This window comes from Camellia sinensis, chromosome 4, assembly GCF_055761805.1.
Source record: "Camellia sinensis isolate YWXY chromosome 4, ASM5576180v1, whole genome shotgun sequence".
NCBI classification, from domain to species: domain Eukaryota; kingdom Viridiplantae; phylum Streptophyta; class Magnoliopsida; order Ericales; family Theaceae; genus Camellia; species Camellia sinensis.
The window spans coordinates 140,848,574-140,860,892 of NC_138964.1; the positions used below are offsets into that span (position 1 = coordinate 140,848,574).

The following is a 12,319-nucleotide window of genomic DNA, read 5'->3' on the forward strand; positions in this document are numbered from 1 at the left end:
ATGTCTAGTTTGCATGGGTGACTCCTTTCTTGAATCTCTACAAATGTACATCCATACTTTATCTATCAAAAATAAAAAAATAGTTTCATTCATTGAAAATTTACTTTGATAGTCCCTGTTCTAGTAGAATCTAAAGAGAAATATGAGTATATATATATATCTATAAACTCATTTAGTTCAACGGAGATGAAATTATAGAAGTTTTTAGCTGCATTTTAGGGGTTACGTGATTGGATCCCAACCTAGTGATTCCAAAAATTTTCTTTGACAAGATTTAATTGTCTTGATCACAATCTGTCCCTAATTTCTGTACCAAAAAACATCATAATTTGATGAATCTACTGCTTTTCTTAAATATTTCTCTTTTCCAAGCATCAAAAACCATAGGATAATATCTGTCTGAAATTTTAGCAATAAATGATCTTAATTCCAAGAAAATCACTTCCACTAAAACTAAGAATTTTTCAACCAATTTTGTATTATACCTTTTATTACACCCTTAAAGCCCTTTTAACCCTATTTTTCCATTATTATTCTTCAATCCTACATTAACTGCAGGATGCATTCTCCTCATTTCTTCAGGATTGTCAATGTCATATATCAGGCAGTGCCAGTGCGTATGAAGAATTCGGAAACAAATCAAGAATGAATTTGAAATATAGCCAATTTATGCAAGTTAGAAAAAATAAAAATATAGGGAAAACAAGAAAAGGCATATGTTCACACTCGAGGAATGTTCAGAAAATCAAATGAGCTTGGAACCATGCACAATATCCAATCTAATATAAGAGATTGAACAATGACATGCATAAGATCAAGTTATGCATGTTAAAAATAAATTCCCAGTAGAGGAGTTATGGGAGAGGGGAAAAAATGCAAATCAATGAATTTTTTGTGCAAGATTCAAGAAGTACTATGGCACCAGAAATTAGACTTGAAAGGCAGGCTGCAAGTCCTAACAAAGACGTGTGTTTTACTAAAAACAATATTCAAGCAAATTCTACGTATCTCATAAAATCACACAAATTGAAATTCATACTTGCTTTTATAGTAAACAGTATTCATTTTTGTCTTATACAAAGTTCATGTCTAAAAGTTGCGCCTTTCCAGTTTTACCACAAAAAAAGAAACGAGTGTGCAGAAACACAGAAACAGAATATTCTTTTCCCTATCTATTATAGAATATTTGATCAACTTGTCACAACCAATAGATGGAACATACCTATCATCAGAAGGGGAACTTCACAGTCTGGGTCTACATTGCGAGCCAAACGGCTGTATTTTCCATCAGATGTGTCTTGTCCGTATATAACACACAATTTATGATAACTTGGCACAGTTTTAACTCTGTATGATCGAGTATCAGGATGTGCCTGCATGAAAAACACTTATTCATAAAACTTGGATATAAGCAGAATGACATAAATGAGTGAATAGAAAGAAGTTCACCTTGGTATAAGTATCCCAAACATGATCTTCAGCTGTTACCATTTCTCGTGTTTCATCCCAAGAAAACCCATTCTGCTCAAGAAGAACCTTAACATCATTGTACTGCCTCCTCAAATGTTTGTATCGATTCTTCAAGGCATCTCTGTCATAATTAGATTTGAATTTGGCATTGAATGATGCAACCATGTCATTCCAAGCCTGGCTAATGAATGTCTGCCCAATTTTATTCCCTTTATGGACCTGGTCTAGCAACAAGTCAATGAGGCAACGGTCCATAGGTGGTGTCCAATATGTTCTTGAACGTTCACTACCTACAAAACCAACATCCTGTTTGTCAGACTAGCCCTTCTTTCATAGAAGATTTTAGGTTTACAAGGAAAAAGTACAATAGTAAATCAATGATGACCTTTTGACACTGCATAACCGTTCTTGGATTCTAAACTAAAATTTTGCAGCATTTATTAGCTCAGCTGGGTTAGGTGAATCATGCAATAAGCCTCACTTGACTCAACTATTTCTAGTTATCAATGTTTAAACCTAGTTAATGTTGGAATGTGTCCCACATCGCCTGGAATTGCCTTATTTGTACTGGTTATAAGGCTCTAGTTTCCCCCTCCTTAAGACTTGGGTTTTAAGGAGTGTGGGATAGGCTTTTTAACTTGGTATCAGAGCTTGATTGGGCTTGTAACTGGTGGGTCGTTTGTCCAGCTAGTGTATGTTGTGGTCCAGGAGGGTGTGTTGGAATGTGTCTCACATCACTTGGAATTGCCCCATCTGTACTGGTTATAAGGCTCTAGTTTCTCTCTCTTTAAGACCTGGGTTTTAAGGAGAAGCGTGGGCTAGGTTTTTCAACTGTTAATATGGGCTACCCATGTATTGAGCTTAGTTTCTGACATGTTATCTCAGGGAACTGGAATGACTGCAAATTGTATTTGCAAAAGCAATTAAAAAAAACGAATAGGAAAAAGAAGCACCCGGGGAGGGGAGAAGGGGATGACTAACCTGCATTGAAAGAGAAACAAAGCACTAAGGGGAAAGCTGAAGAGTCTAGAAACACACAAAAAATGGAAGGAAGAGAGGTGGGTAAAATAGCACTAAAAGGACTCTTGGTCAAAGGCCATTAGCTTAAGCAAAAAACCTAGTTCATCATCAACAATCAAAACCAGACAATTTCAAACACAACTCCTATTTACATGTCAATTGCCTCAGGCAAGTCCATTCCCATTACAATAAAATATCAAACAATAACCAAACCAAACACCCACATCTTCACTTGACCACAACTGCTCATGAACTTTACAAGAGATTGTCAGCCCCTTGATCAGAACCAAATCTTAAATTGTGACCATTCAACATCATGGAGTACTAGAAAAATAAAAAGATAACCCATACTATCACTAGCAGAAACAAAATAATTACAACATTGTTTATGATAAATAATAAGTCCCAACTTGGTAATGGAAAATTCAAACACACCAGCCTTTATCCCCGAGGTATCATCTTCAAGCTCTTTATCCTGACGTGAATCACTCTGAATCCCGTCGTTGATTGCATCTCCAAATATGAATCCCAAATCTTTATAATTTGGCAACATTCTGATTCTATATGATCGCGCATGTGGGTGTGCCTACATATATGTTAAGTAAGCAACATCAGCAATGAAGAAAGGAACAAACAAGCTCTAGTTAAATAAGAAATATACCTTGACATAAGCATCCCAAACATCATCATCAGCTACTACCATTTCTTGTGACTCATCCCAAGAGAACCCATTTTGTTTAAGCAGAACTGTTACATCATTATAGTACTTCCACAGTTTCTTGTATCGATGTCTTAAAACCCTCTTACTATGTTGAGGACCAAATTTTGCATTGAACAAAGTTAGCATATCTGTCCATGCTTGTTTGTTAAATGTATTATCAAGCTTATTGCCACTCTCTTGTTGGTTCAGCATCAACTCAATGAAATATCGGTCCATATCTGGATTCCAATCTGTCCTCAAACGCTCACTACTTGAAGGGGCCAAGCTACGAATTCCATCAGCTGAAGAATGAAATCATTGATAAATGTTGTAATTTTATTACTAACATGTATAGTTCACTAACTAAAGAACAAAGATATGAAACATCAGAAGAGAAGTCCGATTACATACAACAGCATTTCTTTCAGAAATTTACTGAAGTTCAAATTAGAGTAAATCGTGAAGACTTCTGGATCAGTTCATAAATCAAAAGCAACGTAAGGTGATGCAAAGCTTTTGACTTCTTAATTATGCTTACTCCATTTGGAAAGTATCGAATTGACAGGACTTAGCCATTCAGAACAATAACACATTATAACAAGATATTTTTCCGAAGGCAACGACAAAGCCAAGTGTGGCCTATATCCATAACAGGAAAAAAAGAAACACACCCAAATTCACTCCTTGGATGTCATCCTCAACATCTACATCATGACTTGAACGGCTGTATCTTCCATCAGCACTCGTATACCCATATATCAGGCATAAATCATTGAAGTTCAGAACTGTTTTAGTCTTGTAAGGCCATGCATCAGGGTGAACCTGCATGTAATTTAATATTAATTAAGAAGAAGGATATAGAAAAATTTAGGATATGAAAGGAAAAGTGATGCACCTTGAGGTATGCATCCCAAACATAATCATCAGCTACCAACATTTGTCTACTTTCATCCCAAGAAAATCCGCTCTGCCCAAGAAGATTCTTTATGTCGTTGAATTGCTTCCACAAACTTGTATAACGACTTTTCAGGACATCTTTGTCATATTGAGAGGAAAATTTCGCATTGAACACGGAAAGCATATCTGTCCATGCTTGCTTGTTGAATGTATGGCCAGTCCTATTCCCCCTATGCATATGATCTAGCATAAGATCAATAAAATAACGTTCCATTGTCGGTGTCCAGTATGTTCTTGAACGATCATTGCTTGTGGGAGTTTGGCTACCCATTATTTCTCTAGAACTTAAGAATATAATTCATTTATATAACTGCACGATAAAATGTCACACAAGTCATCATCTAGCATGGCCAACCAAAAGTGGAAAAATAATTAGCAAGCAAATAACGTCAATCCAAAGAACTCTATTACTTAGATTATAACAACCCTCATTCTTGTCTTAGTCATATTCATGAGCATTAATATGATTTTGCCTTGTTAAGCTTGCATTTGCAGACTTTGAATTGTGATGCCTAAGTAAAGGATCCTGCTTTGTTTTGTGCTAACGTGTTTTGCCTAAGTGTTATATGCATGCTTTGTTCCTTGCTTTGTGTGTTGAACTTAGGCTATCTATCCTTGCTGTCTCATGCCTAGGTCACACATTTGAACCTCTTACACCTAGACCGTTGAGCGTCAACACCTAGGACCATCTTGGAACCACCTTGGTTGACCCCCACCATCACCCTGGCATGTTGGCCGAGATGTGCATCATCTAGGCTAAGGTGTGCGTCACCTAGGCCGAGATGTGTATCATCTAGGCCGAGATGTTTATCATCTAGGCATCCTAGATCTTTGATCCTTGAATCTTGAAGCCTTGTTGTGCACCTTAGCCAACACCTAGCAACCTAGGCTTGGACTGGTACAACCTAGGACGAGGTGTGGCACATCTAGGCCAAGGTGTGGCACACCTAGGTCAAGTGTTATCCTTCCTAGCCAAGATCAGGGAAACCTTACTTGCCTGATGCCTCCAGGATCATTACCTTGTCAGAGTGCCCATGCCACCTTACTTGTTAAACACACTTTGTCATACTCTTGTCTTTTCATTTTGGCACCTTTTGAGAGCAGATTTGACCAGATGATGCCGCGTGTCCCAGAAGTGGGTATTAGTCAGGGTTAGCAGTGAGAAACCCATTTCATTTTGCTACATCTTTGCCTTGGAGAGAGAAGCTCTAGGAAGAGGAAGAAGAAGTTCTTAGAGAGAACTAGATTTCCAAGCTTGATCCTTAGAGTTTGAACCGTTGGATTCGTGTTTTGAGGTTAGATTCTTGATCTACTCTTATTGTTCTTTATGTTAATCTGATCACATTGCATGATCCAGTATGATTCATAAGCCATGCATTGATTTAAAGCTTTGTTTTAGAAAGAGAAAGTGATGTTCTTATGTTCTTGAAGGAAAACCATGTTTTGATCCGAAAGTTTGTATCAAGTTCCATGTTTTTGTGTTTGTTTTTATGAAATCTCCAAGTATGGGTACCCAGGTCCATGTCTTTGAACTTATATGAGGAAATCTCAGATTTTAAATAAGAAGTTATGATTTTTGGCATTCATGTTCTTCAAGGGGAAACCCAGATTTCTAGACTTCACTATTTCCTTAAGTGTGGTCACCGAGACTACTCTTGTCCAGACCTTACACCTAGGCCAAGCATCGTGTCTCACCTTGGCCTACCTTGTATGATCACTTGCACCTCAGTCTATCTTGCATGCACACCTACGCTGACAATAGAGAAAGAAATAATCAGTAATACGATAAACCAAGACCATAGGTTCTATCGCCGGATTAGGAACTTTGAAGTGGACATTGCACTTAAGAAGATGAAATCAAATAAGGCTTTAGGACCTGATGATATCCCTATTGAAGCTTGGAAGTGTTTGGGTAAAAAGGGAGTTGCTTGGTTGACTAGGTTGTTTAGCAAAATTTTGTTGACTAGGAACATGCCAGATGAGTGGAGGAAGAGTATTTTAGTGCCAATCTATAAGAATAAAGGTGATGTCCAGAACTGTAATAATTATAGAGGAATTAAGCTAATGTGTCATATAATGAAAGTGTGGGAGAGGGTGATGGAACGCCGATTGCGAGACATAACAGAGGTGTCAGAGAATCAATTTGGGTTTATGCCTGGTAGGTCAACAATGGAAGTGATCTATCTTTTGAGGAGAGTAATAGAAAAGTATAAAGAAAATAAAAGAGACATTCATATGGTGTTTATCGACCTTGAGAAAGCATATGACAGAGTGCCCCGAGATATAATATGGTGGGCGTTAGAGAAGAAAGGGGTGACAAAAGGCTACATTGACGTGATTAGGGACATGTATGAAGGGGCGGTGACCACTATTAGATCGCCAGCTGGAGAAACAAATGAATTTCCTATCACTGTAGGGTTACACCAAGGATTTACCTTAAGTCCTTATCTTTTTGCTTTAGTTATGGACGAGTTGACGATAAATATTCAGGATGACGTGCCATGGTGTATGCTTTTTGCAGACGATATTGTGTTAGTGGATGAGACTAGAGAAGGAGTTAACACAAAGTTGGAGATTTGGAGAAAAGTTCTTGAATCTAAAGGATTTCGGATAAGCAGAACTAAGATAGAGTACATGGAGTGTAAATTTAGTAACAGTAACAATGAAAGCAGAGGAGAAGTGAAGATTGAGAACCAAGAACTGCCTAAGAGTGAACATTTTTGTTATTTAGGGTCGATTATCACAACAGCGGGAGAGATTGATGCAGATGTGGCCCATAGGATTAAGGCGGGATGGTGTAAGTGGAGAAGTGCGTCTGGGGTATTGTGCGATAAACGAATACCCACTAGACTAAAAGGTAAGTTTTATAGAACGACTATTAGACCAGTTATGTTGTATGGGACGGAGTGTTGGGCAACCAAGAAACAACATGTAGATAAGATGAATGTAGCTGAGATGAGGATGCTAAGGTGGATGTATGGTAAGACTAGACAGGACAGGATTAGGAATGAGTGTATTCGGGAATGGGTAGGAGTAGCACCGATAGAAGATAAGTTGAGAGAGAATCGTTTGAGATGGTTTGGTCATATTCAACGGAGACCAACAGAGGCAGTAGTGAAGAGATGCGATGCTGTAACGGTAGATGAAAGTGTTAGGGGACGGGATAGGCCTAGATTAACGTTGACTAGCGTTATAAATAGAGATAGGGCAAATTACATATACACCCCTCGAGGTTTGGCTAAATTACAGATACCCCCTTGAGGTTTGAGAAATTACGAATTCCCCCCTGAATGCTATATTTGCATAAGAAATTAGGGGGTAATTTGTTATGTAATATAAACCTCAGGGGGTAAATTGTTATGAAAATACAAACCTCAGGGGGCGGGATGTAATTTCCGAAACCTCAGGGGGGTATATGAATAAAATGAGTTTGGTGTGCATGATGAATGTTTTTTTTTTTTTTTTTTTTTGAAAAAATAAGGGAATCGAATAATAAAAAAAATATGGAGATAGTGATGAAATGATAAGCATGGTGATGATGAATATATAATAATGAATAAAAATAGAGCACCAATTAAGTTTTATAATAAAAAATAAAATTTGGGCGGTGGATGAGTGTGAAAAAAAAAAGTGAGTGAGAGTCGAGGGTTGGGTTGTGTGGGTGGAGAATAAAGAAAAGAAAAGAAAGGGGTTGTGTTGTGTGGGTGGAGAATACAGAAAAGAAATTAATGAAAAAAGGGATGATGCTCACTTCCTCAGTTGTATAAATATTGAAATCTTGAGAGAGAAAAGGGATGAGGGGTTCGGAGTGTTAAAATAATGCAATCTTGAAATCTTGAAATTTGGAAATTTTGATTTTGAAATTTTGAAGTCACACTCGCACTGATGTAGCAGATGTGTATTGCCAGTGGTGTGCCGTATTGTATTGGAAATTTTTTTTTTTCTTTATCAATTTTCCCGCTATGCAAGACAAGTTGATTGAAAGTGGTGGGAAGAAAAAGTGAAAAGAAATGATGGGTGATAAAATAAAATATAAAATCAGTGGGTTGGTGGGTTGGTGGAAGAAAAGTTTAAAATAAATGGGTGGAAATATTAAAATAAAGGTGGGTGTTTGGTGTTTGGAGCTTTAACAGCCTGTGGAGCATGGTTTAGAGAAGAGAAACCCACCCAACTTCTCTCTCTCGGGTTGGTTCTCCACACACAACACACAGCAGTTCATACACACATTCACACAGAGCCACAACACATACACAGCAGTTCATTTTCAGTCAAGTCGCTTGTGATCATCTTTAAATGCAAGAGATATTGCAGCAGAGGGCTTAGATTTGTTGCCAGATTTTAATGTGCAACAACAGCAGCTCCTAAATGAATTATCCCGTCTCTCTCAGCCGGGCTTAGATTTGTTGGTCTCGTGTAGCTATGACAACACCATCAAGGATTGAGCAGAAGAGTTCTCCGGTGACTGAGCGAGAGCAGCATGGCGGAGTTCTCCGGCGAGCTCGGTGGCGGCAGAAACAAAGGGGCAGGAACAAAATTGGACTGTCTGATCATGAATCAACGCAGATCGTCAAGTGAGTATATGTAGAAAAACTCCAGCGGGCAGCGAAGGCAAGATTGCCGGCCGACTGCCCGCCGGCGAGAAAGAAATATAGGCCTAAATCTTATAGCTCTGATACCATGTAGAAATTTAATGTATAAAGAGAAATGATTGTATTATTGATTGTTGTATGTTGTGTATTACAAATGGTATGAGGGGTTCCTTATATAGGAGATATAGGTGTAGTAGGTAGTGGAGTAGGTGAAGTGGGTGGAGTAGGTGTAATGGAGTAGGTGAAGTGGGTGAAGTAGGTGGTAGGTTTTAACACTCCCCCTATCCACAACTTCTCCTCCTTCATCATCCCCCAATTTCTGATTAGGTTCCAGTGGGGTGGCACATGCCTTGCAGCCAAGCATCCCAGTTTCCTTCAACAGGTCAAGCACATATTTTCTCTGTGAGATAAATATCCCATCCTTAGAGCGAGCAACTTCAATTCCCAGAAAATACTTCAAGCTTCCCAAGTCTTTGATTTCAAATTCTTTGGCTAAATATTTTTTCAACAGAGGTATTTCCCCACTATCATTGCCTGTAAGAACGATGTCATCTACATAAACAATAAGTGCTGTAGTCTTACCGCATGAGGAATGTTTCACAAACAATGTGTGATTTGCCTGACTTTGTTTGAAGCCATATTTAAACATAGCCTGAGTGAATCTCTCAAACCAAGCCCTTGGAGACTGTTTGAGACTATATAATGACTTCCGAAGTTTGCATACTTTGCCTTCTGTTTGATGATCCTCAAAACCCGGAGGAATGTCCATATATACTTCTTCTTCGAGGTCACCATGGAGAAAAGCATTCTTGACATCAAACTGATAAAGCGGCCAATCTAGATTAGCTGCTAGAGAGAGAAGAACTCTGACTGAATTCATTTTAGCCACGGGTGCGAAGGTCTCCTGATAATTAATGCCATATGTCTGAGTAAACCCTTTTGCCACAAGTCTTGCCTTATAACGCTCAATAGACCCATCTGCTTTGTGTTTCACAGTATATACCCATTTACATCCCACAGGTCGTTTGCCCGTAGGTAGCTCAGTCAATTCCCAAGTGCCATTCTTCCTAAGTGCTTTCATTTCCTCAATCATGGCTAGTTTCCACTCAGAGGTAGCAAGAGCATCCTGAAAATGGTTAGGAATGCTAACAGAGGAAATATTGGACACAAACGCTCTATATGAGGATGACAAATGAGAGTATGATACAAACTGTGAGATAGGATGTTGAGTACAAGATCTCACACCCTTCCTCTGGGCAATAGGAACATCCAGATCAATGGACTCACGAGATTCAAAGTTACCTAGACTCTCATCAGAAGCAGGAGATGGCAGTGGTGTAGTAGAAACGGTCCCGTGTATCCAGTTAACTTGTTGTCTGTCTATGTCTCGGACATAAACATGCCCGTCCTTATTCTTGGTGACAGTGGGTTCTATAGTTCCAGAAGAAGAGGGGGGTGCAAGAACAACTGGTTCCACCATAGGAAGCACAGTAGTAGAGGGTGGTGCAAGAGCAACTGGTTCTACCATAGGAGGCACAGAGGGTGGTGCAAGAGCAACTGGTTCTACCATAGGAGGCACAGGACTCACTTCACACCAAGGCTCCCCCGGAAATGAGGACGGTGACACCGGAGAGGACAAGAAATAGGACTGGGACTCAAAGAAAGTGACATCCATAGACACAAACCACTTACGAGAAGAAGGGTGGTAACATTTATACCCTTTTTGAGTAGGAGAGTAACCAAGGAAAACACACTTAAGGGAGCGAGGGTCCAACTTACCACGAGAGGGAGAGTGATTATGGACAAAACAGACACAACCAAAGATTTTGGGAGGAATAGAAAACAAGGACTGAGAACCGAGGAGGACGTGAAGCGGAGCCTGTTTGTCCAAGACCTGGGTAGGGAGACGATTAATAAGATGGGCAGCGGTGAGAACAGCATCGCCCCAATAGGGTCGAGGCACATTCATAAAAAAACGCATGCACCGAGCCATGTCAAGAAGATGCCGATTCTTGCGTTCGGCCACCCCATTTTGTTGAGGGGTATTGGTGCAAGAGGTCTGATGGATAATGCCATGAGTAGAAAAATATTGTCCTAACCCAGAATCGATGTATTCCCCGCCATTATCAGAACGAAATATTTTGATAGTGGCCCCAAACTGAGTACAAATCATCTTATGAAAAATGCGAAACACAGAGAAAACCTCACTTTTATCTTTCATGAGATACACCCAAGTAGCACGAGAAAAATCATCAATAAATGTAACAAACCAGCGATGACCTTTTACAGACAGAACACGAGAGGGACCCCAAACATCAGAATGTATTAATGAAAAAGGAACGAAGCTTTTATTCAAACTGGGAGCAAAAGAAGCTCTATGTTGTTTTCCAAGTTGACAAGACTCACAAAGAAAGTCAGACACATGATGATTTGCAAAACTAGAAGGAAATAAATGCTTAAGTAAATGAAAGGAGGGATGCCCAAGACGCCGATGCCACAGCCATACATCAGCGGGGGTAGTAGAAGACGTGGTGGAAGAATAAGCAAGTTTGTCCGGTTGATCTAGGAAGTAGAGACCATTTTCTGCACTACCACTGCCAATCGTCCTCCCCGTGACAAGGTCCTGAAAAAGGCAATGATCAGGAAAAAAAGTCACACGACAATTCAAATCCTGGGTAAGACGACTTAAGGATAATAGATTAACAGAAAACTTGGGAACATGGAGAACAGAAGATAGATGTATGGTAGGAGTGACTTGGACTAAACCTTTTCCAGAAATGGAAGAAACAGTTCCATCGGCAATCCTAACTTTGTCCTGACCTGAAGAGGGCTTATAGACAGAGAAAAGATCAGCGGAGCCAGACATATGATCTGAGGCACCAGAATCAATAATCCAAGGCAAAGATGTATGACATAGGAAAGCACAAGGAGAAGATGCTAAGTTACCTGAGGGGGCAAAGGACGAGGAAGCGGTACTGAGAGCAGTAAAAGATCGGCGGTCCAACAATTGGCGCAAAGCATCCTCCAGCTCAGTATCAGAAGCTTGGGTAACAGAAGTAGAATTAGAATCAAGGGTATCAACGGCACTAGACTGATGAGCCCGGGAATAGGAACCACGTCCCCTAGATTGACCTGACCGACCTCCTCGAGAACCAGACCGATCACCGCGACCCCCGGATGGAGTCCCATGAAGCTTCCAACACGTCTCACGAGTATGCCGCGGCTTCTTGCAATAATCACAAAATATAGACTCCTTAGCAGCAGACGGATGAGGCAGGCTGAGGCCATCTCTAGGAGTAGACAGTAATGCGGAATGGTCAGTAGAGACAGGGGACATCATAGCAGATCGGCGACTCTCCTCATTTTGTACATAGGAAAATGCCTCCTGAAGTGAAGGAAGAGTATCCATACTCAGAACTCGACCCCTAACTGGATCATACTCCACATTTAGGCCGGCCAAAAATTTAAAGACCCGTTCCCGTGCGATGAACTTCTTGTACCCGACAGAATCAGTAGGGCAAACGGGCTTATAGTCTTCCAGGTGGTCAAGGCGTTTCCAGCCGTTGGTGAGGAAAGTGAAGTA

The 12,319-nt window shown here is 39.9% G+C and overlaps 1 protein-coding gene across 2 annotated transcripts in view; it reads right to left on the reverse strand.

The window, feature by feature from the left end:
• LOC114312180 (uncharacterized) overlaps positions 1 to 12,319 on the reverse strand; it is a 93,633-nt gene that overhangs the window by 4,555 nt on the left and 76,759 nt on the right. The window contains exons 2-7 of one of the 2 annotated variants that reach the window (XM_028258384.2): positions 4,086 to 4,457; positions 3,862 to 4,012; positions 3,152 to 3,492; positions 2,926 to 3,076; positions 1,450 to 1,760; positions 1,223 to 1,373 (exon numbers count right to left, since the gene is read on the reverse strand). In XM_028258384.2, the coding sequence (XP_028114185.2) occupies positions 1,223 to 1,373; positions 1,450 to 1,760; positions 2,926 to 3,076; positions 3,152 to 3,492; positions 3,862 to 4,012; positions 4,086 to 4,418 (1,438 nt within the window). In that variant the 5' untranslated portion in view covers positions 4,419 to 4,457. Of the gene's footprint in view, positions 1 to 1,222; positions 1,374 to 1,449; positions 1,761 to 2,921; positions 3,077 to 3,151; positions 3,493 to 3,861; positions 4,013 to 4,085; positions 4,458 to 12,319 lie in introns of both variants that reach the window. The other variant, XM_082866338.1, reaches the window with a different exon arrangement.